This window comes from Octodon degus, unplaced genomic scaffold (assembly GCF_000260255.1).
Source record: "Octodon degus isolate 3935 unplaced genomic scaffold, OctDeg1.0 scaffold00146, whole genome shotgun sequence".
In the NCBI taxonomy this organism is placed as follows: Eukaryota; Metazoa; Chordata; class Mammalia; order Rodentia; family Octodontidae; genus Octodon; species Octodon degus.
The window spans coordinates 3,315,755-3,342,482 of record NW_004524722.1 but is presented as its reverse complement, the minus strand read 5'-3'; the positions used below and the strand labels follow the sequence as shown (position 1 = coordinate 3,342,482).

The window sequence follows — 26,728 nt, the reverse complement described above, 5'->3', positions numbered from 1 at the left end:
CGCGGTCCCTGATGCTTTGCCAAGCTTGTTCTAAGTAGGTGCTTTAGACCACTGAGCCATCTCTCCATCCCCTAGTGTTTGCTTTAAACTCTGGAGAAAAAGATGTTTTTTGAATGAATAAAAATATTAAAGAGGACTCTTTTAAGGATTTTTTTTGACTGACATCTTATTAATAGAAATGTAATGTTAGCAATACATGTGCTAGGGCCGGTCAAATAGCTCATCGGATTTAAGGGCCTGCAAGCAGGCGCAGGGGCCAGGGGTTCCATCCTTGGGCCTGCCATGTTAGCCCCGCCCGCAGGGGCACTGAGACGGCCATTGAGACTGGACATAGTGGCGCATGCCTGTAATCCCCGCACTTGGGAGGCTGTAAACAGGAGGATCACTATGAGTCCGATCTAGTAGTGAGAAACTGAACACCCTGTAGGCCCTTCCCTAAAAAAATATATATATGTGTGCTTCTCAATTTAGGGTGGGGTTATAGTAAGCCTATTATAAATTGAAAATATTGTAAGTTGAATATGCATTTAATATGTTAACCTAATGAATGTGAATATAGCCTGTCTTAAATACTTAGAACTCTTTCATTAGCCTACCATTGGGCATTGTAGAAGAGCATCATACCATCTTCATTAGCCCTGCAAAAGAACAAAGCACAAAATTAAAAATATGATTTCTGTGGAGTACCTGTTGCTCTTGCATCATCTAGTAAAAAAAATGTTACGCTGAAAACTGCATTCACCCAAGTCTTTTTTTTTTTTCCTCTCTTGCACTGATCTACATATATTTTAGTTTGAGGGCAAGGTCTTCTGATGTGTGGAAGACTGGAAAGCCTCTTACCTTAATCTCTAAGGGTGCTGGGATTACACGGTGCATTACCATGCCTCATTTAACTAGGTGTTTTTAGTCATTTAATTTTGTTCATAGACAAATTTTCATGTATAAGTTCTATTTTTATGTGGTTATACTCGTTACATCTTCCGGTGTTGCAAGTTAAGATTAGAAAAGTCTTCTATAGTACAGTATTATAAAATGTTCTTGGGGTGGGGAGATAGCTCATTAGAATAAGCATTTGCCTGGCAAGCACAAGGTCCTGAGTTCAATCCCCAGTACCAAAAAAAAAAAAAAAAAAAAAAAAAAAACCAAAAAAAAAAAAAAAAAAAAAAAAAAATGTCCTTTCCCTTTTTTTTTGAAACAGTGTCTTCTTCTTATATAGTTGAGCCAGGACTTGAAGTCACTGTATCTTGAACTTGTGGCAGCCCTGCCTCAGCCCTAGTGCTGGGAGTAAAGGCATACTCCACCACCTTGCTCTGTTTTTTCTTTTTACAAATGTTCTCCCACATAAAGCATCACTTTTTTTTGTTTGTTTGGGTCATACTGGGGATTGAACCCAGGGCCTTGGGCCTGCTAGGCACATGCTATATCACTAACTATATCCTTATTCTTTTAAAAAATTTTATTTTGAAGGGCCAGCCAAATAGCTTAGCTGATTAAAGCTCCTGCTTAGGCAAGATTAAAGCTCCTGTTTAGGCAAACCAGGGCCTGGAAGTTCAATCCCCAGGCCTTCGGTGCAGGCCCCGCCCCGCCCCGCCCCGCCCCCAGGGTGTACTGAGACTATGAATGAGGCTGGGCTTGGTGGTGCAGCCCGGTAATCCCAGCACAGGTCCTGAATTCCTTGGTACAGGAAAAAAATATTATTCTGAGACACTGTCTTGCAAAATTGCTTAGACTAATCTTGATTTTAGCATCCTCCTGCCTCATCTCCCAAGTAGATGGGATTTTTGTTGCTCCGTGTTATTCCTCTACCTGCTTTGTATGTAGAAACTCAACAGACAGATCACTGAAGAATTTTATACTCCCAACCTTAACAACAGTAGATCATGTAGAGCAAGGAGAATTACGGGAACAAGCACAAACTGTTAGAAATCCTTGATGATCACATCTGCTAAAGCACAGTTGTGACTTTGCAGCATTATTATATATAACATGTTACAAACTGCATTTTATAATGGCACATAAAATGTCATTGCTGTATGATGGCATTAGCTTACCCCTGCAACCTCTCATTTTGAGTCATCAAGATTTCAGACTCAGACCTCAACATAAATAAATTTTCTTATTACGTAGACCTTTGGGCACTTCATGAGTAGTTGGCTGTATAAACACTAAATGTTCAAATGTAAAAAAAAAGATTTTTCTTTTTTTAAAAGTTTAGATTTAAGTGACTGATCTTAGTATAAAAAAAATTAATAGACTGTAGCATGTGATTTTTTACCCCCACGTGTTCAAAATGATGAACACTAATAAGATCTTAGGTTTATCAGTTTTCTTGTTTTAGGGTTGATGGTAACTATCAGGAGCACTATCATTTTTCTTGGTAGTTGTAATTGACATTTTCCATGAGTAAGTTTATGGGCACATCTAGTAACATTGATTTTTACACTAAGAAATACACATAAAAATCTTCTGTTTGAAACTATAATAGAGTGGGTTCAATCCCCAGTTCCAAAACAACAACAACAACAACAAAATACTAATAGGGGCTGGGGAGATAGCTCAGTAGAATAAGCGCTTTTGGCAAGCGCATGGGCCTGAGTTCAATCCCCGGTTTCACAAAACAAAAAAACAAAACTAATAGAGCCGGGTATGGTGGCACATGCCTGTAATCCTAGTCCTCAGGAGGCTGAGGCAGGAAGATTGCAGCAAGTTCAAGGCCAGTCTGGACAATGAAGTGAGTTCTAGAGCAGCCTGAGCTGTATAATGAAACACTGTCTCAAACAATAAAAGAATAAAAATTAATAGATACCAAAGATAAAATTATAACATTTGTTAGAAGATCTCAAAAGGAACTTAGTCATTTTCACTTTTTCCTTGAATGTGCTTGTAATTTCTAAGACTACAGTTATCCTTTTGCCACCCAGTGTAGCTTCCTTGTGCACACAGCCCACCCTAAATACCGCACCGTTTCCTGCATTGACAGATTGCCACACTCACCATGTTAGGTCTCACTTAAAATATCTCTTTGTTAGACACACAGTGCCATTTGTACATAAAATAATGCAAGTTGGATACAGCAACTTTCCATTGATAAACTAACAGTCTGTGCTCAGGTCATTTTATGAAAGTCCCTTTTCAGATCACTGGAACTTTATAGTGCTTATTTTTTTATTATTTTGTGAGTTACTGAAATAAAAGTTTTAGACTGTTTCATTTTTATCCACGACTGCTACAAAGTTATCAGAAATCTGTTTTGTTTTGTTAAGTTTTTATTTTCATTAGTATATGTGTTTGTAGTACATGATCACATTCATCTTGGAGAGTTGGTACATGTACCTACTGCATCAATATTCTTTTTGATTTTTATGTATTTAGGTTTCATCTAAGTTTTGCAAGGGGAGGCAAGAAAGTGGTAAATTACCAGAAAAAAAAATTCCTAAAATCTATGCTGTGACTTGGTTTTTAAGGAATAATGTAATTTTAACTTTCCTCGGAGCTTATTCTAATTACTAACCAGTTAGGACTTGCAGGAAGTCTTACAGCTTATCTCCAAACTGAGCATTGTTACAGGGTCTTATTTTTGGTAAATTTGTATAAGGAGCAGTTTATCCTTTCAGTAGTTGCTCTTACTGATTTATACTAAATGCATTCTCTGTGTAAACTTACTGTTATCTCTTTGCTGTCACCTCAAAGCAGTTCCCATATTCCCATACTGTATTTTTGGGTCCAAATATTTACTTTTTTTTGGTTTGTCTTTTTTTGTTGTTGTTCAAGGGATCAAAGCAAGGGCCTTGCTCGCATTAGTCAAGTGTCCACTGAGATATATATATACAGTCCTGAAATTACAAGTTTGTTTTTGTTTTTTGTTTTTTTTAAGTTATAAATTTCCGCTTTGAGTTCTAATTCTAGCCAGTCTGGTTCAAACTTGGATTTGTTCAGTAACCTTATTGTGTGATATTTAGCTGTTCGCTAAACGGGTATATTTGGTTAAAGCGGTTTTTGTGATGGTTATCTTGTCAAATGTACCAAGGTTTGAACTGCATTTGTACTGTTCACATCATTTGTTATATACTGAGTTAATTACTGAACCCTCCATTTTCTCATCTGTAGAATAGTGATAGCTCCTACTTCAGTTGTATTAGCTAATACTGAATGAGTATATTTAGTGTGTACAGACATCTAAATGCTTCACGCATGTTTATTCATTTTTAATGTTAGGATAAGTTAAGCTGTGTACTGTAGTCTCATGTTACGGTGGAGGCAACTGAAGCACAGAAAGCATTTGCCATATTAGCTCTTTTGTTGAAATGACTCATTTAAAGTTTCCAAATGTGTAATATTTTTGAGTACCTGACCTCTGGCTAACATTCAAAGGAACTTCTGTGGCGCTTTTTCTTTCCTCTTGTCTCCATAGCTCTTGGTGCTGGACAGGCATCTTTGTTTGGGAACAGCCAACCTAAGATCGGAGGGCCTCTTGGTACAGGAGCCTTTGGGGCCCCTGGATTTAATACTACGACAGCCACTTTGGGCTTTGGTGCCCCCCAGGCCCCAGTAGGTAAGTGTCAGTCACCTTAGAAGGCTTTACTCTGTATATTTCTTGCTAATGCTTGCTGACTTGATTTTCCTACTCACCCCATCTCATCTCTACCAAAACAGTGTATACCTGCACACCATTAAGCGGTCATGTAGCATGGGAGGACTTAGATCCTGGCCTTCCTTGTTTCCACATCCCTAGCCCTAGTTTCTCAAATATGCCACTTTTGCTATTTTTAATTCATCTGGAATGTTATTAAGCTCTTATGGCTAAATGATGTACTTATACTATGACTTTTTTTAAAATTAAGTCTATGAACTCTAACTTACTATGCTAGATGAGCTCACTTATCACCTGTACCTTTTTGATTTCTGCCAGTGTTTCCTTAGTTTTATCTACTGAAACATTTTTTGCTCTTCACTTCTTTTAAATACTCCTTCCTAGTTTTTGTACTATCCTATCACCTTTATTTCTAACTTAAGAAGCTTAACAGTTTTTTAATTTAATAGTTTTTATAGAAAATACATTCTTGGAAATGAAAAATTAGTATCACTTGACACAGCTACCGTAAGAGTTAGAAGGGAAAATAGTTTCTATTTTATTAAGTTCATCTGTACTATCATACATGTGCTAAAGTTTTAGAAACCTTTGCAGATTTAAGCTGTGTGCCTTTTTTTTTTTCCTTATTCTGTCAACCAAGTAATAGTGTCTTGCATCTCCTTTGTGAAATGAGGATACTAATCCCTGTAACCTACCTTTTGCTTTCCCTTATTTTGTTTGTTTCTTCGTGGCAGTACTGGGGATTGAACCCAAGGCCTTCACACTGACCTACATACCCAACCTTTTATTTTTAAGTCCTGCTAAATTACCAGGTAGGACTGAAACTTGTGATCCTCTTGCATCAGTCACCCAGACTCCTGAGTTGTTGAAGGCGGCACAACTGCACACAGTTTCATTCTTATATTTTTATATTGATAAAGTTGATAGTTCTGTTCTGTAACTGTTACTACGTCTGTCTTCTGTTCTTTGAGTAATGGAAAGAAGTTCAGATGAAGCCAGCATTTGCTTACTAGTTTATAAAAATATCAGTGCCCAGTATAGTACCCCTTTACATATACCTGCAAGTTTTTCCCCTGTATTAACTACCATCATCTTAACTATTTCAGATTGCTAAGAATGATAGCAGAATTCTTCACTGACACACCCCCATGCTCATTTTTCTTAATCCTCTATTCTCCTGCAGCAGAAGAAATGGTTATTCTCTAAGCCTTCATTATTGTCCCAGGATATACTTTTTATGTCTACTCAGAACTGCTGTGTTGAGAATTTCCCCTCTGTATTTCCTGAATTTTCTGGAATATGTTAGTAAATGATGTATATTTGAGTGGTAAACTTTGAATACTTAACAAGTCTGAAAATAACTTCATTCCCTACAATTTAATGTTAACCAAGCTGACATGATAGCTTAGAGGACTACGCGCCTGCTTAGGCAAATACAGGGACCAGGATCTGATCCCCAGCACCTCATGCCATGCCAGCCCAGCCCCAGGGTACACTGAACAAGCAACTGAGATGGGGTGGTGTGGTGTAAGCCTGTAATCCCAGTGCTGGGGAGGCTGAAAAATAGGAGGATCACTGTGAGTCCAAGCTGCATAGTGAGATCCTGTACCAAATAACTAATAAATAAATAAGTAAATGTTAACAAAATTTGAATGTGGGTTGTATTTATCCATGGAACTTTGATCTTACTCATTGCAGTGACCATTACTGATGATCTAATGCCTTTCCAATTCTTACATGACCTGTTCCGCACACCTTTGAAAGCATATGGGATTATTCTTTTGTTCTGAAGTTTTATTGCTTTGATTGTGTGGGTGTGGGTGTGTGTGTTTAATCTTATATGCTTGTATCATACTGTTGTTACTCTCTAGAAAGTTTTTTTGGCTTTGTAAATACTCTTCAGATTTTTAATTTATAAGAATTCTGGTTTTCTGAATGTTCTATTTTTTTCAAACACTTAGTTCTTAGATACAGTATTTCTTAAAAATGGATTTGTTAGTGACTGATTTTTGTTTTTTCTGTTCTTCAGACCTTTGAGATTTTTCTGTTGATCCTGATGTTTGTTGTTTTTTTCTGTTCAGAATGTTTCTTTCTATTAAGAATCAGATTTTAAAAAGAGAAGAAAACCTCCCTGTCACTTTTGTGTTTGTGGGTAGAGGTTGTGTACCAGCACATTTCATTTTAGGATAAGTAGTCTACAAATAAGATTTTTACCCAAAAGTCCTCTCAGGACCAGGGAGATAGCTCAGCGGCTTAAGCACCTGCCTGGCAAGCACAAGGTCGAGTTTGATCCCCATTATGTTCACCAATTAGACCTCTCAATTTTTTTTAAGATTAATTAATTAATTTATTTGGTACATGGTCTCATTATGCAGCCTGGATTCCTAGTGACTGGGGGAAGGGTGCTTAGCCTGCCCTGGGGTGCAGCGTGTGGTGCTGGGGATCCAGCCTCAGACCCTGTGCTTGCCTAATCAATCCTTTGCAAAGTGGTCTAGTCATTGTTCAGATTGTATAGAAAGCTAACCCTGCTTCTGCAGAATTTTCAGTCAGTAATTCTACTTCTAAGCCTAAGCAAAACTAATTGCATGCGTGTGTGCATGTGTGTGTCTGGGGGGGGTAACTCATTGCCTTTCTTCCAGATAAATTAATATTTTTTATGTATTTAGTACAGGGTCTCACTATACAGATCAGACTCTTAGTGATCCTCCTGTTTTCAGCCTCCCAAGTGCTGGTATTACAGGAGTGTGCACCACCACACCCAGTCTCAATTGCTGTCTCTGTGTGCCCTGGGGGCAGGGCTGGCATTGGCACTAGCAGGGCAGGCTGGGGATCGAACCCCCAGCCCCTGAGTCTGCCTAAGCAGGCACTTTAATCCACTGAGCTATCTGGCTGGCCCCCGGATAAATTATTGTCAGTTTCTTCTGTTTTATCATATAATTCGTTTTTATATTTTATCTGATTCCTTTAATCATTTGGTCATGGTTTAGTTTTTTGGCACCTATACCAAATTGTCATGCTTGGTATAGTAGCAGACATCTTGGGAGTAATCTCCCCATTTTGGAGGTCGAGGCAAGAGATCACCGTGATGATGAGGCCATTTTGAACTATATAACAAGGCTCTGTCTCAAAAAAACTAAAACAACTTTCCCCCCAAAACAAAAAATTGTTAGGTCCAGAATCAAATATACCACTAGTATTAGCATAAATAGTGCTTGTTTATTCCTTTAATTTTGCTAATACATCACCTCTCTCATCTGTATATTTTAATAATAAGTAAACATAGGAAAGGTTTTGTAATACTAAAATAAAACTTGCTCATACACTTTCCTAATTGTGTTTGACTTTGTTAAAGGATGATTATATTCCTTTGAGCAAGTTCAGGTGGGATGGCTGATACATGGTAACAGGATGGGATCACCTATTATAGGTCAAAACCTATAATAGATTTTTTAAAGGATAACTGAAGAAATAGGATCATTATCAAAAAAATTAGAGCTCTGTAAAACTTACTCTCTTTGTGTAGTCCCAAAAATAATATGGCATGTTATTTCTAATATTATTGAATACTTTCTTATTCTTTGTTTCTTTGGTACTAGAGATATTGAGTCTAGGACATTTGCACCAAGCTAGATGTCCAACCTTTATTTTTGAGTCAGGATCTCATCAAGTTTAAGATCTCATCAAATTTGACTAGGCTGGGTTCAAACTGGCAATCTTCTGCCTCAGCCTCCTAGAGTGCTTCAATTGCAGGTGCACACAGCCATTCCTGGCAGTGGCCAATACTTTTTACACACCTGTTATCTTAAGTTGGGGTAAGAATACCATTAATAAAGATGATTAGCTCTATATTCTTTATTAAATTAACATTTCTGGATTGCAAAATCTTGAGCAAATTTGCACTACTTTTTTTTTTTTTTTTTTTAAGAAGAGATGTCTGTATAGGGCCATAGAGATAGCTCAGCTGAGTAAGCGCCTGCTTAGGTAAGTACAGGGACCGGGATTCGATCCCCAGCACCACAGGCCTCACCGGGCCCCGCCCCCCAGGCAGGTTGAGCTGGCCAGTGAGACTGGGCATGATAGAGCACACCTGTTATCCCAGCGCTTGGGGGAGGCTGAAAGCTGGAGAATCTCTACAAGTCCAAGCTGCATAGTGAGACCCTGTACCAAAATTTTAAAAAAGTATATAGTTCAGGCTGGCCTTGAGGTTTTGATTCTTCTGCCTCAGCCTCCCTAGTGCTAGAATTATAGATGTGTGTCTCTAGGCTGGACTTGGTACCACCTCTTTATAACTTTCTTTCTTTTTTTTTTTTTTTTGTTGGTGGGGCTGGGAATCAACCTAGGGGTTTATACATGCTGAGTAAATGCTTTATCACTGAGCACAATCCCTAGTCCACTAACAACATACATAGCCAGTTGTGGTGGCACTTTCCTGTAATTCATATCCTCCAGAGGCAGATACATGATAGCAACAAATTCAAGATCAGCCTGAACTAGTGAGTTTGAAGCTATCCTGAACTGCATAGCAAGACCCTGTCTTAGGAAACAAATACAGTACAGTACAATACAGTGTATAGCTAGGTGTAGTGATACACGCCTGTAATCCCAATAGTCTTGAGAAGGCTGAAAGATTGTCAGTTTGAGCACAGTCTGGGTGACTTAGTAAGATAGTGTTTCAAAATAAAAAAATTAAGAAGAGTGGGGGTGTAGCTCAGTGAAAAGGTCCTGGACTCAGTCCCCTGAAATACATTTTTAACTCTGTGTGTGTGTGTGTGTGTGTGTGTGTGTGTGTGTGTGTGTGTAGGGTCTCATTACGCAGCTTGGACTCTAGTGATCCTCCTGTTTGCTGTCTCCCTAGTGCTAGGATTACAGGTGTGTACCACCACACTTGGACTCCATTGCTGGCTCAGGGCACCTGGGGGTAGGCCCAGCGTGGCACGGTCTCCCATACAGTGTTTTAGTATTTCATAAGTACATCCGATTTTAAGAAAGCTTTGTAGGACTAAAGGGGAAGCCACTTGTTTTTCTGGTTTTTGTTGCTGTTGTTTTTGTCATCTCCCCTCATCCCATTTGAGAGAATTTTCAAATTGTTTTTTGTTTATAGTATTCCTTTAATGTATATTATCTACCATATATTTGATGTTAGCCTATTTCTAAAAGTTTTTAAGGGGATAAGTAGTTTTTAATCTCTAAAATGAGTTTATGTATTTTGATCAGTATTAGAAAGTTTTATTTTTTTGTGCCAAAAGATATCATCACAGTTTTCTTTTTATGACTTATACTATTTATACTGTCATAGATTATGAATTTTTGTTTCCCAAGTTATCTGACTGATTCCTTGATTTTTTTTTTTTTTTTTTTTGTTTGTTTGTTAAACCGGGAATTGTCCTCAGGACCTTGCCCCTGCCAGGCAGGAACTTGTGCTGCTGAGCTATATTCCAGCCCTGACTGATTCCTTGAGAGAAAATTAGACTAAGTTGGTGGGTTTTTTCCACCTTCAGGTATATATTTATTTACGGGTATTAAATGTAGGTGATAAATGTATAAAAATGCATGAAATGTAGGTGATAAATGTATAAAAATGCTGAAAAATCCTAGTGTAAAAAAGGGAAGAGGGCAGCCAGTGCTGGTTATTGAAGTCAGGGCCTCATGTGTGTTAAGCAAGCTTTTTACTGAGGTACACCTATGGCCTCTAAAACTTTTTTTTTTTTTTTTTTCTGGATTTTCATTTACTATGTCATAGACACTTTTATATTTCCACAGTAAGATAGTCAGTAATTTTTATTCATAACCCACCATTGATATAGCATGACCATTAACTTAATATAGGTCACATACATTGTTTCTAATTCTTGAATATTACAGATAATTTGCAATGAACACATAGAAATGTTTATTTTATCAGTTTAGGTCCTTGGTAAATATCCATGTTTTATTATTTTATTTTATTTTTTTAGCATCCATGTTTTAAATTGCAAGGTGAAAGCAATTAAAGTAGTACTTGCTGCGTATACTGTCATTTTTTTTTTTTTTAACTTTTCATTGCTTCTTTTAGGTTAAATTAGTCTTTAGTAGTATTAGAGGTCAGAGAGTATAACTCTTTATACATTAGTACCAATAATGATGAAATATATATAAAGCAGTTTTTGAAGTTTGTTTTTCTTTTTTGTTTTTAGTACCAGGAGTTGAACTTATGACTTCACACTGGCCAGACAGGTGCTGAACTATATCTGTGGCTCAAAGTTGGTTCAGTTTTGCCTTTCCTGGTTATTAGTGACAGTGAGCAGCTTGTAATTGAACTTTTATGCGTATTATTAAGATATTAAGAATGTTATATCTTTGATTATTTTATTGAATCCATGCTTTTTTTCAGTTTGTTCCATACCTTCCTCTCAGTAATGCCATCAAGTCTGAACACTGTGAAGACTTCATCTCCCAAAAGTGCTCATAAATTTTTGTTATGAATGTGTTGGGTCTTTAATGACATCATTTTTTCTTTTTCTTCTTTTGAAAAGCTTTGACTGATCCAAATGCTTCTGCTGCCCAGCAGGCTGTTCTCCAACAGCATCTCAATAGTCTGACATACTCGCCTTTTGGAGACTCTCCTCTCTTCCGGAACCCCATGTCAGACCCCAAGAAGAAAGAAGAGGTATTCTTTTTTATTATTATTAACTTAGAAGAGACTAAGAGGTGATGATCTATCAGATGCACCATAGTTCTATTCATTTCCAAGGAAAGTACATGCATTGTTAGAGCATTGTACCTTGATGTTTAACATTCATTAGTAAGCAGTTGGCAGTTTATGTAGCCAGGTGGATTCTTAAATTTAGACATTGTAGATCTGAAATGACAAAGCTCAGTACAAACTCTTGTTAGTGAAAGATCCTTTAGCCTTTTCATCTTGGGTCTCAACACTCTGGATGGCTGCTGGACCAGAATGAAGGTGGTGTCTCAGAGTTTCCAAGAAGAATCCTCCTGCAAACTCCAGCCTGGGCTTCCAAAGTTGAGTCCCAGGGAGTGAAGGGATTGTGGGCCTGCATAGTGGGACATTCATAGCTGAGGTCCCATGTAGTCCATAACACATTCTCTGAAAATGAGTCACTGCTCTGCTCAGCAGTGGCAGCAGAGCAGTGTCTAGAGCACCAGTGGTGCCCTAGTCTGCCATGTCCCCTGCTTTGAGTTCTGACTGCCAGCTTCAGGTCACAGCTGTTCTCTTATGGGTTACAAGGCAACATAGGACCCATCCAGACCCACCCAGAAGGCCCTCTGGGCGGCCACTGGCACTGGTCCTGCTCATCCCTTAAAGAACCAGTAGTTGGGCTCACTTTGGATTCCTCAAGATGCTGGGATTGCTCTGTGTTCTCTTGTCACAAAGTAGTAGGTTCCAAGGTAAGGTACAAATTACAAATAGAGTTCAAGGTCATCCCAGAATTCTAAATGTGAGTTCATTCTGCCCCTCTGTGGGTACAGATAGTAACTTTATTTCATTGCTGACAAGCTACTTGACCTTTGTATTGAGAGATAGATAGAAAGATAGTGACAAAAATAAAATAAGCAGTGACAGCTTGATGGAGTGTAGTGCATCCTATGATTTATTTTTATTTTTTGGTTTTTTTTAATAACTGGTCACTTTTTTGCAGGGGTTATTAAAGATTGAACTCAGGACTTTGCAGCTTGCCAAGCAGCTTAAGCCACTAAACTATCTTCCTGGTTTTCTCACTAATATTGTCGCCCAAACTGACCTCAGAATTCTGGCAATCATCCTGCTTCAGCCTCCCAAAAAGTGGGATTACAGGAGTGAGCCACCACACCTAATAACGTACTTGTTTTAAGGGAGATTTCAGGAAGTATTTCACAGGCTAATGGTGGAGATGAAGTTTCAACTCTGGTCTGATATTTTAGGCCAGATCTACACATTAAAGCAGAAGTTTTCTTGATGCTTTTCTTTTCTTTTTTAGAGATTGAAACCAACAAATCCAGCAGCTCAGAAGGCTCTTACTACACCCACTCATTATAAACTGACACCCCGCCCTGCCACCAGAGTCCGGCCCAAGGCTTTACAAACAGCAGGCACAACCAAATCACATCTATTTGATGGGCTGGATGATGATGAACCATCCCTAGCCAATGGAGCATTCATGCCTAAGTAAGTTTGGGTTTTGTTAATCTAAATTCAGTATAAAATGTTGATCAAGGTCCAGCAAAATAGCTCAGTGGACTAAGCGCCTGCTTAGGCAAGCGCAGGGACCAGAGTTTGATCCCCAGCACCACATGCTACACTGGCCACCGTATAGGTGTGGTAGTGCACACCTACATTCCCAGGGCTGGGGAAGCTGAAAACAAGAGGATCATTACAAATCTGAGCTGTGTAGTGAGATCCTCTACCAAATACATAAAATATTGATTAAATGTATAATTATTTAAATTTAGTAGAGCTGTAATACAGCTTGCTTTTTATTTTGAAAAATACATCACAGAAGCTAAAAATAAATTCATCACTCGGATAACAATAGTTAACATAAAAATAGTTTGACTGTGTTTCTTGTTTTATATGGATGTTTTGTTTTTGAAAAATTAGTACTTTTTTTGTAGTTTTTGGGTAGAACTCAAAATGCCAAGGGTAAAGGATTTAGCTCTGTACAGTACTTGCCTGAGCAATACACAGAAAAATATACAGGAAGATTTATAAAAGAGTTATTAAGCATCAAAATGCCCATTTATATGATTTCCCTAGAGTGTTGCTTTATGCTTAGAAAATATCCTGAAAAAAGCCATACCATTAAATATTTAATGTTATTAGGACAGTGGAATGTCAAGGCATTTCATTTCTGGATTTTTATATTTTCACAGCTAGACACCTTTTTGAGTCAGGATTTCATGTTATAGTTTAGACTGGCCTTGAATTTAAGGTGATCCTCCTGCCTCAGCCTCCTGAGTGCTAGGTTTACAGACATGCACCAGTATGCCTGGCTCATTTACAGGTTTTATTTTTTTTAAAGCAAGTACTTTTCTCATCAGAAAAAAAGATCAGTTTTTAAATTTTCTTTTGGTAAGCTTTGAGAACAAGTGGAAATTCATTATGAGTGATAGCGCTCAAGGGGTTCAGAGGAGGAAGAGGATACTCAAAAGGGATTTTCAGTTTTGTGAATATCCTTTGCTTTATTGTTCCAAACCACAGAGTGCAATATAGTCAGACCCTAGCTTAAAAAAAAAAAAAAAGTTGAACAAGAATGCTCTCTTGAAGGGCCCAAGTTTGTGGGTAATGTGGATAATACAACTGTGTGCTTGACCTTGTGTGTGTGTGTGTGTGCGTGTGTGTGTGTGTGTGTGTGTGTGTGTGTATGTGTGTGTTTTTTATAGGAAGAGCATTAAGAAGCTGGTCTTGAAGAACCTTAACAATAGCAATCTGTTTTCCCCTGTTAATCGTGATTCAGAAGATCTGGCTTCACCCTCTGAATATCCAGAAAATGGAGAAAGGTAAACAAAATTGTTCTGAGCTCTTTTCATATTTTGCAGAGATCTTTAACTTAAGATTTCTTTTTTTCTTTTTTGAGACAGGGTCTGACTATGCAGTTCAGGCTGGTCTTGAGCTCGCTTGGTAGCCCAGGCTGGTCTTGAACTCGCAAGGGTCCTCCTGCCTCAGCCTCACAGTGCTGGGATTACAGGCATTAGATTTTCTTTTGTTTTATTTAAAATTTTTTTTCTTTTACACTGGAAATTAAGTCCAGAGCCTCACATATGCTAAGTGAGTAGTCTACCATTGAGTCACTTCCCTCCCCTTTTTTATTTTTTGAGATAATCTAACGAACTTTCCCAAGCTAGTTTTAAAACTTATGATCCTCTTATCTTAGCCTCCCAAGTAAGTACCTGTCATTACAGGTGTGCACCACCACCTGGCCTTGAGCTTCAAATTATATAAAAAATTTTGAAGACTGGTGAATGTTGCTTGGAATGATGACAGCTTAGAAACACTTAGAAAATCTTATTTTTTATTTCTTACATACATTAGACTTGTAATTTATTAGAGTTCGGATTTGTTACTACACAGTTATTTTGGGATTTGTGTAACACTATATTGGATAGGGTTAGCATATATTTGAAACCCCTCATCTTCCTAAAATAAAGAGTACTTTGTTTGTAGTGATTGTTACTTTACTCTGTTGTAACCAAACAAATCAGTATAGGGTTGGGGGTATAGCTCAGTGGCTTAGGTCCCTGCCTGGCAAGCACAAGGTCCTGAGTTTGATTGCCAGTACCAAGGAGAAAAAAAAAACAAGACAACAAAGAATCACCGTGACTCATCCACATGGCTGCACTGACAAAGGTTCTACAATCTGAGATACAGGATCTCAGGATAAATCCTGAGGGCATTTCACTGACCTTCTCAAACCAAAAAGCTACAACTCTTGTTGCATAGGTCCTGCTTTACCTTGGTCTTAACCATCCAGTAGAAAAGTATGAAGATGAAATATAGGAAGTAAATCCATGTTGTTATGTTGAGCTGTGGGGGACTCACGTCAATAATTTCTGACATTGCCAATTAAACAGAAGACCCAATGCTATTATGGGCTTCTGTACTCTTTTAGAATATTTTGCTGAGTTTACACGCCTATAATATTCAATAACGGAACTTAAAAAAAAAAATGGGGTATAACTATGAATGTCCATTATGTATCTGTGTATTCAAAGTGGTTGGGATAGATATATATTTTCATTCTCTTAATGAATAGAATGATTTTTTCTAATGGTGTTTGTAAGTAGGATCACAAATCTGCATCTTGTACAGCAATTAACCACTAAGAAGAATATATGCAGTGTATTATTTGTTGAAAAAAAAATAAAATAAACAAACAAACAAAAAAAGAAACTGATGCTGTGTACACGTGTTAAATTTAAAGAAATAAAAATATTTAATATCTTGAAAAAAAAAACAGAATCAGTATAGAGCATGTATATAAAAGAGTCAAAAATACGCATCAGTTCTTCATGGTTTATCTATATTCTATTTTTGAAATTTGTTTATGTAGAAATACATTCTTACTGATATACTGTAGATAGTGTGTATGCATAGTGTAATGCCTTTCTGTACCTGACTTTCTCTGCTTCTTCATTTTTAATGTTTGAATAGGTATTGTAAATATAAAACAATTTACTCCCATTAGTAAAAATCTGTATTACTTGGTATAATGCTTCAGTAAAATAATCCTTATATATGTAAATATATATTATATAGCCTTTCAGTCTGCATAAATCCTAATTTGATGTATTTTTTAGTCTTTTACCACTAATCATTTACTCCTATACAGTAGGGTATACTTTCTCTTTTAAAAAATTGGGGCACAGTCTTGCTAGCCTTCCGGTGCGGACGCTTCTGTGAGGATGGCGCCCTAGGTTATCAAATGCAAGGCTGCATTTGCTTGGGAACCTGGAAAGCCTCTTTCTATAGAGGAGATTGAGGTAGCACCCCCAAAGGCTCATGAAGTTCAAGTTAAGATCATTGCCACTGCAGTTTGTCATACTGATGCATATACCCTGAGTGGAGCTGATCCAGAGGGGTTTTTTTCCAGTGATCTTGGGACATGAAGGTACTGGGATTGTAGAAGGTGTTGGTGAAGGAATTACTAAATTTAAGGCAGGTGATACTGTCATCCCACTTTACATACCACAATGTGGAGAATGCAAATTTTGTCTGAATCCAAAAACAAACCTTTGCCAGAAGATAAGATTCTCACACTGGGGAGATAATACGATGTTTGCACATGCAGGTCTGATGTATTTCCCTTAAGAGTATGTTCTCCAGTTGCATCCATTTACCAACAGAAACCTCAGATTTGTCCTGTTTTATAGCTGTGTGATGCTCCATTGTATAAAAATACTACATCTTCATATATTCTTCAGTTGATGGACATCTAGGACAAATTGTGCTGCTATAAACATGGGTGTACATACAAAAAAAAATTGGGATACTCAGGTCCATTCATTCATGGAAATGAAAAAATTAAATGCATGAAATCTAATTAGATGTTTCATGTTTGAAATTACAATTCTAATCAGTAGTGGCATTTGCTTGGAATCCCATCAGAAGGTTTAGACAGGAAGACACAAGTTCAAGCACTGCCTAGGCAACACAGTCACTTAGCAACAAGATCCTGTCTCTAACTAAAACATTTTTAAAAGGGCTGATGATGTAGTGCAATGTGAGGCCCTGGGTTCAGTGCCTTGTAACCAAACAAACTAAGCAAAAAACACAAATTCCCACTCTTACTACTCAGTGCTTTGTGATGTTGGGCTGTTACTTTTTTGTGACTCCTCCATTTAAAAGAAACAGAAATTACAACCTATTTCACAGATTACTATCAGTATTAGTTTCTTCAGATTGTTACATTTTAGATATAAATAATGGAATATTCATCATAGAGAATTTGTATCCATACATGATATAACTTGATTCTTTTTATTTTCCCCCTCCCTTCAATACCTTAAGTTAGTTTTTAATACATGGAATTACCCAGAACTGTGCCTCAGGAAAGGTTAGCTATTATCATTATTACTAGTAGAAGAGGCTAAGTTATTCCTTTTTTTTTTTTTTTTTTCTTTTCAGATTTAGTTTCCTGAGCAAACCTGTTGATGAGAACCAGCAGCAGGATGGAGATGATGATTCTCTTGTGTCACGTTTTTATAATAACCCTATTGCCAAACCCATTCCTCAAACTCCAGAGAATGCTGGAAATAAACACAACAGCAGCAGCAGTGTGGATGATACCATTGTTGCATTAAATATGCGTGTTGCTTTGCGAAATGGACTGGAAGGAAGCAGTGAAGAAACCTCTTTTCATGATGAGTCACTGCAGGATGACAGAGAAGAAATAGAAAATAATGTTTACCATTCGCATCCAGCAGGTCAAATTCACATACTTTTATAATTTTGGAATATATACTTAAAATTGATGTTTTATCTTAGTTTGAAGAGTCCAACTTTTATAACTTGTCCTAACTTTATAAATTCAGTTATTTTTTTCAATTGAGAATAATAATTTTGTACTGTATCACAAATTTAGTTAGCTATATATACCATAAGGTGTGACATACAATGTACTAGGCATTCAGTTGGTAACTGTTGCTGTGATTTTTGTCACCTCAATTCTGTTTACCCTTCACCAAAGACTAATGTGTTATGTAAACTACAAAATTTAGGTGTCTTGATTTTCCAGCTTACCTTCTCCCCAACTTTTGCCTTTGTGAATATATCTATGCTGACATAGTATTTCAGTTGGATTTGGGTTAGCATTCCTTTTTTCCCATTTAAATAAACTCAAGTTAAAATTTGCATATGATTAAGAAGTACACCAATCATAAGGATTTGTTTCAGTTTGACAACCAAACAAGATAGAGAATGCAGTTTGCCTTTGAAAGTTCCTTTGAGTTCTCACTCCCAGAATTCAACTGCAGTTCTGATTTCTGTCATATACATTACTTCTACCTTTCCTGCACTTCATATGCTATCTACTTTTTTTTTTTTTAATGTATTTAGAGTAAGGTCTACAGGCTCACTAAGTAGATCAGAATCTAGTGATTCTCCTGTTTTCAGCCTCCCAAGTGCTGGGATTACAGTCATGCGCCACCAGGCCCAGTCTCAATCCCTGTCTCAGCATCCCTGGGGGTGGGGCCAACACAGCACGATGGGGTTCAAATGCTGGCCACTATGCTCTGCCTACGCAGACCCTTTAGTCTGCTGAGCTATCAGGCCGGCCCTTACTATCTACTTTTTTTTTTTTTAAACACAGAGCACTTTATTATCAGTACAGTGATGAAGGGCAGGTCTTCAAGGGGCGGGAGCGGGTACTGAAAGCAGGGAGGCAGCCCCTACTTGCCAGCGATGAGTGGGTTCCACAGCACCACGATGACTGAGTCCCCACGCAGAAACATCTTGGAGATGTAGCGGTCCTTGTTGACCGGCTTGGACTTCTTGCCCTTGCGGCTCTTGGGGACCCCAGTCCACATCTCTTTCACGTTCTCCAGCACCATGTTGCAGTGCCTGTCAAAGGCCTTCACCCGGCCTAGCAGTTTCTTGTTGCAGCAGTTGATGAGCACCTGAGTGTTATTCTTGACTGACTGGGTCAGCACAGAAAGTGGACCTGTGTTAAATTCCTCCTCTTCCCCCTTCTGCAGCTCCTCTGGGGTCATCTCACTCTTGGGCTTGTTGAGGAGGCTCATGGTAGCAGCTGCAACCTGCGCGTTACTCTCGTCTCCCTCACGTTGCTTCGGCCTTGGAGAAAAGCATTATCTACTTTTTGATTCAATATAATTTCAGATTTCATCCATGATACATATATCAACAGTTCACATTTTTATGTGCTATATTTTGTTTTCATTCTCCAGTAATGAACATTTGAATTGATTTACAATCATTGTTCAAGTGTATGAAAATTTTATATATCTTCTGGTTGCTCAGTGCCTGTAAGAAATAGGTTTTGTACTTTCACATTAAGAGTCCCAAATGTGCGCCAGCCAGATAGCTCATTGGATTAAAGCACCTGCTTAGTCAGATGCAGTGACTGGGCCCCCACCCCCAACCCGCGCTGAGACATTGAGATTGGGGGGGGGTGGCACACCTGTATTCCCAGCACTTCCGGAGACTGAAAACAGGAGAATTACTGAGTCCGATGTGTGTAGTGAAACCCTGAAGACCCCATACTAAATGTATTTTTTAAAAAAAGAATCCCAAATGTAGCCAGGCATGGTGGCACACAGGATTCCAGCCCTGAGGAGGCTAAGGCAGGAGGATTATTGCATTCAAGTCCAGCTTCTGGGTTACATAAGCCTCTCTCTGGGTTATAAGACTAGCCCAGACTACACAGAGACATCCTGCCCCCAAAATAAAAATCTTAAATATATTTGCATATGTTTATCTACATACATTTATTATGATAATTGTATCTTTAATTCAAATAGACAGTCAATACATTTTCCCCTAGTTTTTTTCTGACCTTGTTTCCTTTTATTTATTTTTATTTTTCTGTTTGTGGCCAGCTCAGCCTGCCCTGGTGGTGGGGCTGGTGCAGCATGTGGTGCCAGGATCAAACTGCGCAGTCTCTGTGCTGCCTAAACTTGCATAAGCAGGCGCTGTAGACCACTGAGCTATCTGGCCAGCTCCCTTGTTTCCATTTAGAGCTCTCCTACTTTTTTTTTTTTCCTCCTACTCTTAACATCTCTCTGAATCTTGCTTGTAAAGAAGCAAGCAGGTTTACAAGTTGAAACTGCTGCAGGTTGGAGTTTGATCTGACATCAACCTTAAATATTTTTTCTCTTAAGAATTTAACCTGATACCTAGCTATAGTGGCAAGGAGTTGTAAAAATAACTTACCATTTGTTTGCTGCGTTTCTCTCCCTCCTTCCCTGATTCTCTCTCTCCCTCCTTCCCTAGTTCTCTCCCTCCCTCCGTCCCTCTGTCCCTCTTGACAAGGTTTTGCTATGTAGTTGAGGCTGACCTTGAAGTTACTTTGTAGCCCAGGCTGGCCTCAAACTTACAGTGATCTTTCTGCCTCTGCCTCCCTTTCAATTTTAATATTGCTTTTTCTTCGGCCATCAGATGTCATTTGGGTATATCTAAAATCTTAATTTCAGTTGAATTTTTAATAATACTAATTGCAGACCTTTTAACTTTGCATTTAGAATTTCCTCTTGTAGGATTTTTCAAATCATCCTGATACAACTCTCTGGACATGTAAAGATTTCATTATAAATAGAGTCTATGCTATGCTATTATGTATGTTGTATTCCTGAAATTTACTTGACCTTGATCCCTGTTCTTAAAATACATGTTCCTCAATAATTGTGTTTGTTAAAAAAACTAATTTTTAAAAAGCCTTTTATTGTGTTGTATTTTCTCTTTATGTGAGAATTTAGTTACTGAATAATTCAGGTAACTTAAAAATCGTGTCATGAAAAAAATATAAATTGAAATAGATATTACTAAGAATTCCTCTGCCCAAGGATAATCACATATTAGTATTTAATTTTAATTTTTTTGGTAATAGGCATTGTTCTTACTAGAGTTGGTTACTATACTATTCCATCTATGGATGATCTTGCCAAAATCACCAATGAAAAAGGAGAGTGCATTGTTTCTGACTTCACCATTGGTCGTAAAGGTGAGTATGAATTTAGGAGTTGGCATATAAGCTGAAGATTTGTACTTCGTTTCTGTAATGAGAGGAAACTTTTTTAAAAAATGAGAGATTTTTGTTACTTTTTAAAATAATTTTTACATTTTAGATAACACATAATAGTCATATTCATTACAGAGAATTTGTGCCTGTACATGATACAGCTTTTTTCCATTTCCACTACTATCCTTTAGTTCCCTCCTCTCCACATTTACAAAAATTTTGTTTTCATGTTTTCCTTCTTTTCTCTCTTCTTTTAACTTTTCCCTTCTTTTCTTAATAAGGAGAAGGCCTTGATAGTAGATGTGGTTTTCTGTTTGTTTTCCTTTCATTGGGTCTTTGGGTCCCCTTGTGTCTGAATAGTAGAAGCTTTGACAAGCAGATCAAAACCAAAAACTCTGTAGATTGTATAATTCATTCTTTGGGCTTAGGTATTCTTCATTGGGCTAGTAACTGGTTGCAGTTTTCCAAAATGAAAGTACTGGAAATACTAGGTAATACTAAGCGAGCCAGGACTGTGGCACACAACTGTTGTCCTAGTCACTCAGGATGTTAAGGCAGGACTATCACTAAGTTTGAAGCATGCCTGAGCAACTCTTAAAATAATAAAAAGAACTAAGATACTTGGGGGGCTTGCCTCAGTCCTTAACATCACAGAAAAAACAAATACTAAATTTAAAAAACTGAATGATTGCATTATATTTGATAACATCACATTATTACAGATAGCATGTCTTGGATATCTTGGCATATTGTATTTTTAAAAGGCCTGAGGCATTTAGATGAAGTTATAATGGTTTATATGGCAATATTACATATACTTGGGAAAAGATTTAAAAAGGCTTTTGAGGGATAGCAGATTATAAAAGTGCAGATAAGATCAGATATGGGTATAATTAATATCAGCTCTCCCTGTCCCACATGAGCTGTATTATGAAGGAAATGACCCACTCCAAGAGTTGTTACGTCATTTAAAATAGTTACTTTTTAAAGCTGTCCACTTCTTACTATTTTGTATCAGTATGGATATATAGTAGGTATTGGCTTCCTCATACAGGATGAATTTGTAACAGTGTGCTCTGACTTGTAGGTTATGGCTCAATCTATTTTGAAGGAGATGTGAATTTGACAAATCTCAATTTGGATGATATTGTACATATCCGAAGGAAAGAAGTTATTGTCTACTTGGATGATGACCAGAAGCCACCTGTGGGTGAAGGGCTAAATAGGTAAGAATTCATACATGTAAATAATCAGCTAAATCATGGGTTGTTTTTCTTTTTTTCTGTAAACATGAATGGGTGCTGAGGATACAGCTTTCAGAGTAGAATGTCTGCCTGGAATGCAATAAGGCCATGGGTTTGATCCCTAGCACCATAAAAAGCAATCAAAACAAATGCGATCCTACACATACCTGCTTCTGCAGTTTTTCTTTTCTTTTTCTTTTTTTTTTTTTTTTTTAACTTAATGTGAAATATAATTACTATTTTTCCAATTTTATTTAAAAGTATGGGGCTGGGTCGCAGAAATAGCTCATCGGTCTTACCGCCTGCCTAGGCAAGTGCAAGCACCCAGGTTTCTACTGGCCCCACCCATGTGCCAAAGACCAGGCGTGGTGGCAGTGGTGCGTGCCTGTAATCCCAGCACTGAGAAGGCTGAGATAGAAGGATCACTAAGTCTAACCTGCATAGTGAGACACTGTACCAGACACATAAATTTTTTTTAAAAAAGTATGGGGTTGGGGAGATAGTTTGGTTGTCTGCCTGGCAAGCAGAATGACCCAGGTTCAATCCTTGGTGCCCTGGTTGTTCCATGCCAGCCCTGAAGCTGGGAGTGGTGGCACACCCCTGAAATCCCTGTGCTAGGAAGGCTGAGATAAGATCACTATGAATCCAAACTGCTTATCAAATAAAAAAGAACTCCGCATTCGCCACTGAGCAGATCAGACTTCACTTCCTCTTTCACCTCGCCTCGCTTCCTCGCAACCATGTCTGACAAACCCGATATGGCTGAGATCGAGAAATTCGATAAGTCGAAATTGAAGAAGACAGAAACGCAAGAGAAAAATCCTTTGCCTTCGAAAAAAACAATTGAACAAGAGAAGCAAGCAGGCGAATCCTAATGAGGCGTGCATCGCCGATATGCACTGTACATTCCACAAGCATTGCCTTATTTTACTTCTTTTAGCTGTTTAACTTTGTAAGATGCAAAGAGGTTGAATCAAGTTTAAATGACTGTGCTGCCCCTTTCACATTCGAACTACTTACTGACAACGAAGGCCTCGCCTGCCTCCCCCATCGGCCTGTGTGGCTGGCAGGGAAGGAGAAGAGCTTGCATGTTGGTGGAGGAAGAAGCTGGGTGGGAGGATGGTGAAATCTAGAGTGAAATTCAAGCTGGTCCAAGGTGTCCTGCAGGCTGTAAAATGCAGTTTAATAAGAGTGCCATTTTTTTTTGTTCAAATGATTTTAATTATTGGAATGCACAATTTTTTAATATGCAAATAAAAAGTTTTAAAACATGAAAAAAAATAAAAAAGAGACTCTGTAATACAGTTTTAAAAATTAAATAAAAGTATAAATGATAAAGAAATCGCACATTGATTTTAGGGAGTCACTTTCCCTACTATTAACAGGTCTAATCGCTAATTCAGAAACATTTTAATACCTTTTTGGTTTTTTTTTTCCCTGGCCATACTTAACTATATTAGTGGGAAATCCTAGCTTCTGTTATTCCTCAAGACAGGTGAAAGGACCATAGTTAAAATCATTTATCTTGGGAGGCAGGGATGTAGCTCAGCAGCATAAGCACCTGCCTGCCAAGTGCAAGGTCGCAAGTCCAATTCTCAGTAACACCCCCCCCCCCCCCCCCCCCCCCCACGCGCGCACTTACCCAAAGCTCCGAGCCACAGCAACAGCCGGCCAGAGAGGCCCATCGCCCCCGCGCCAAGAAAAACAATCTTTTTGTCTTCATAACTGGCCAGTCCTGAATCAAGAAAAATCAGAAAAATCTGAGTAAACCTATAACAGGAGATTCAGTCAGTAATCATATATCTCCCAGGAATGACAAGCCCAGAGCCAAATAGCTTCTTTAATTATTTTTCCAGACATGAGTTCTCATTTCAGAGGGAGAGGGAGAAGGAGAGGGTGAGGGGGAACTCTTTCAAAATCATCCTATAATGTGATTCTTCATATTAGGTGATTATAAAGCCAGCAAAGACACTACCAAGAAAGCTAGGTGTACTGTTGCATGCCTGTAATCCAGCATTCTGGGAGGCAGAGCCATGAAGATCACAAATCCAAACCTAGCCCAGACATCTCAGCATCGTGTTAAGACCGTGTCTCAAAAAAATAAACTAATATATGTATGCATGCAATATGCACCAGGGAAATTTGCCAGGCAGGCACACACAAGGTCCCAAATTTAATCCCTAGTTCTGCAAAACAAAACAAAGTAAAAAAAAAAAAAAGAGGCAAAGGATTTTGTCTTCAAAATCTTCTTCAGTGTTAAGATCTATGGTAAGACTTTGGATTATGACCACAGGACTTATTTATATCTTGGCTGTTACTAAAATTAGACTGGAAATAATTGCTGTACCATGGTAGCTTGAAATAAGAATAGTAGGTCTAGAACCCATATACTGAGTAAGTTGTAAGAGCGACTCCTTGTCTGTAACTACTATGGGAAGCAAAAGCAAGTTCATGAAATGCCTGCAAACAATTCCAAAGTAAGATACCTGTGTTTGTTATTTATGTACAGGTAAGTTGCCTTTCCAACTTGAATATGAAGCATATATTTTGGTTATACTTGACAGGAAGGCTGAAGTTACATTGGATGGAGTTTGGCCAACGGATAAGACATCTCGTTGTTTAATTAAGAGTCCTGATCGACTTGCTGATATCAACTATGAGGGGAGATTGGAAGCAGTTTCAAGGAAACAGGGAGCACAATTCAAAGAGTACCGGCCTGAAACTGGCTCTTGGGTATTTAAGGTACAGTCAGTTTACCTAAGTCTGAATTTTATAAACTGTAATTGGAGTTTTAAAATGTTTGTGTCCAAAAAAAACTTTTTTAAAAAGAGATCTTGTGGGGGCCTGCCCCTTAGCTCAGTTCTTTAAGTGGCTGCTTCAACAAAGCAGTCAGGATCAGGTTGCTGTGGTTGGATCCCCACAACTCAAGCCAGCCAAACCTGCCCTGAAGGCATTCGGAGCAGAAAAAAATCCTTAAAGGGGCCGGTGAGATGGCTCAGTGGAATAAGCGCTTCCCTGGCAAGTGCAAGGGCCTGAGTTCAATTCCCGGTTCCACCCAAAAAAAAAAAGAGAGAGCTTGTCTTATATTCTCTTCTATTTCTGCAAATTAAGAAATAGATGTGGGGAGATGGCTCAGTAGAATAACCGCTTGCCTGGCAAGCTCAAGGGCCTGAGTTCAATCCCCGGCACTGCCAAACAAGAAATAGATATAGAGCTATATTATAATTTTCTCTAAATCACACACCTCACTAAAATTCAACAGTAGGAAGCTATTATAAACTTTATAGGAATATGATCCAGTTCCTCTCCTCCATTCTGTGAGCTTTAGATACTTTTCTGGGGTGTGCTGTGTCATAATTAGTGACTTTAGTAATTCATCTGACAGAATTGTCTTTTGTAACTCACATCTTCCTGAATAATTGTCATTTACTTTTAACTAGTTGAAGAGCCTTTGTGTAGGTAGAGAGCAAGCAATATATGTAATGATTCTTGAGTTTATTGTCTCTGTTGTTTGCATTTAAAAATGACATTGATGGGAGAGGCAGCTCAGTAGCATAAGCACCGAGTCCAACATAGTAGTGAGACCCTGAACACCCTGTACACCCTTCCCTAAATAAATAAAAATTAAAAAGTGATAGTAGATACCAAACATTAAATTTTACAGAAAAGAAATAAATTATAATAGGTGACATTTCAATTTCTTAAAACATTTTGATATCTTTCCTTTTTATTAAGGTAATGCTGCAAATTACAAGGACAGGTATTATGGTGATTTATGAATAGAGCACTGTTAAAATTTATTTTGGGTTTTTTTTCTTCCTTAGGTCTCCCATTTTTCTAAATATGGCCTTCAGGATTCTGATGAAGAGGAGGAGGAACGTTCATCCAAAACTAGTACGAAGAAGTTGAAGACTGCCCCTTTATCACCTCCAGGCCAGGCTGCTCCTTTACAGATGGCTCTTAATGGCAAACCTGCCCTTCCACCCCAGGTAGAGAAAGGACAGTGAATTTGAATGGAATCCATGATTCAGAAGTGAAAGCAAGTCATTCAGCTGTTTCAAAGCTGTTTTATGATCCTGGAACTTTGAAGAGTACAAACATTGTCAATTGTGTTCAGAGGAGTATGAGGGAGGGTGGGCACAAGGTGGTACAGGCATCTGTTTTTTACAAGAGAGATTTAAAGAATTCTCTTGCTTCTTGGATCATTCTACAGATTATTCTCAAACACCTCCCTCTCTTGTTTGGACTTGTAATTCTTTACTCAGTGATCAGTTCAAGATAGCATTTTGCTTATGTGGATTGATGTAAACTAATCCTACTTTTATTCACTACCTGATGTATAGTTTAATCTTGTTCTTTACCTCTGTGGTTTTTTAGCTTTCTGCAAAGATTTTTAAGTCCATTTTTCTTACATTGTTTGCTTATACTTCAGGTAACCTCTTGATATTTGTATTTAATAACTTTTATAAAATTGATGATTTTAGAATGCAAATGAAATATTTAGCTTGGAGAGAGTAGGGGCTGCATTGTCTATTGCAATTATTTGTATCTTACTCTTTCAGTGTTGTTAAGCTAATATAAGTCTTTTGTCTTTATGGGAAAGGTTTGTAATTTGAATACCAGGTAGTTTCTTTGAATGCCAACTTAATTCTGATGTTTATATTCAATCAAGTTAAAATATTTTTTTTCATACAGTCACACTCAAAGAGTTCTTGATATTGGACTTC

At 38.0% G+C, this 26,728-nt stretch overlaps 1 protein-coding gene and 2 pseudogenes across 5 annotated transcripts in view; 2 read left to right on the top strand and 1 right to left on the bottom strand.

The window, feature by feature from the left end:
• Window positions 1–26,728, top strand: part of Nup98 (nucleoporin 98) — a 115,322-nt gene that overhangs the window by 51,467 nt on the left and 37,127 nt on the right. For 4 of the 5 annotated variants that reach the window (XM_004641957.3, XM_023702080.1, XM_012517114.2 and 1 more), the window contains exons 12-20: window positions 4,412–4,552; window positions 11,104–11,237; window positions 12,547–12,734; window positions 13,949–14,065; window positions 17,190–17,488; window positions 20,626–20,739; window positions 21,845–21,983; window positions 24,566–24,743; window positions 25,826–25,990. In XM_004641957.3, the coding sequence (XP_004642014.3) occupies window positions 4,412–4,552; window positions 11,104–11,237; window positions 12,547–12,734; window positions 13,949–14,065; window positions 17,190–17,488; window positions 20,626–20,739; window positions 21,845–21,983; window positions 24,566–24,743; window positions 25,826–25,990 (1,475 nt within the window). The remainder of the gene's footprint in view (window positions 1–4,411; window positions 4,553–11,103; window positions 11,238–12,546; window positions 12,735–13,948; window positions 14,066–17,189; window positions 17,489–20,625; window positions 20,740–21,844; window positions 21,984–24,565; window positions 24,744–25,825; window positions 25,991–26,728) is intronic. The other variant, XM_023702081.1, reaches the window with a different exon arrangement.
• On the bottom strand, window positions 18,381–18,986 carry LOC101589085 (annotated as a pseudogene).
• On the top strand, window positions 22,717–23,212 carry LOC111812850 (annotated as a pseudogene).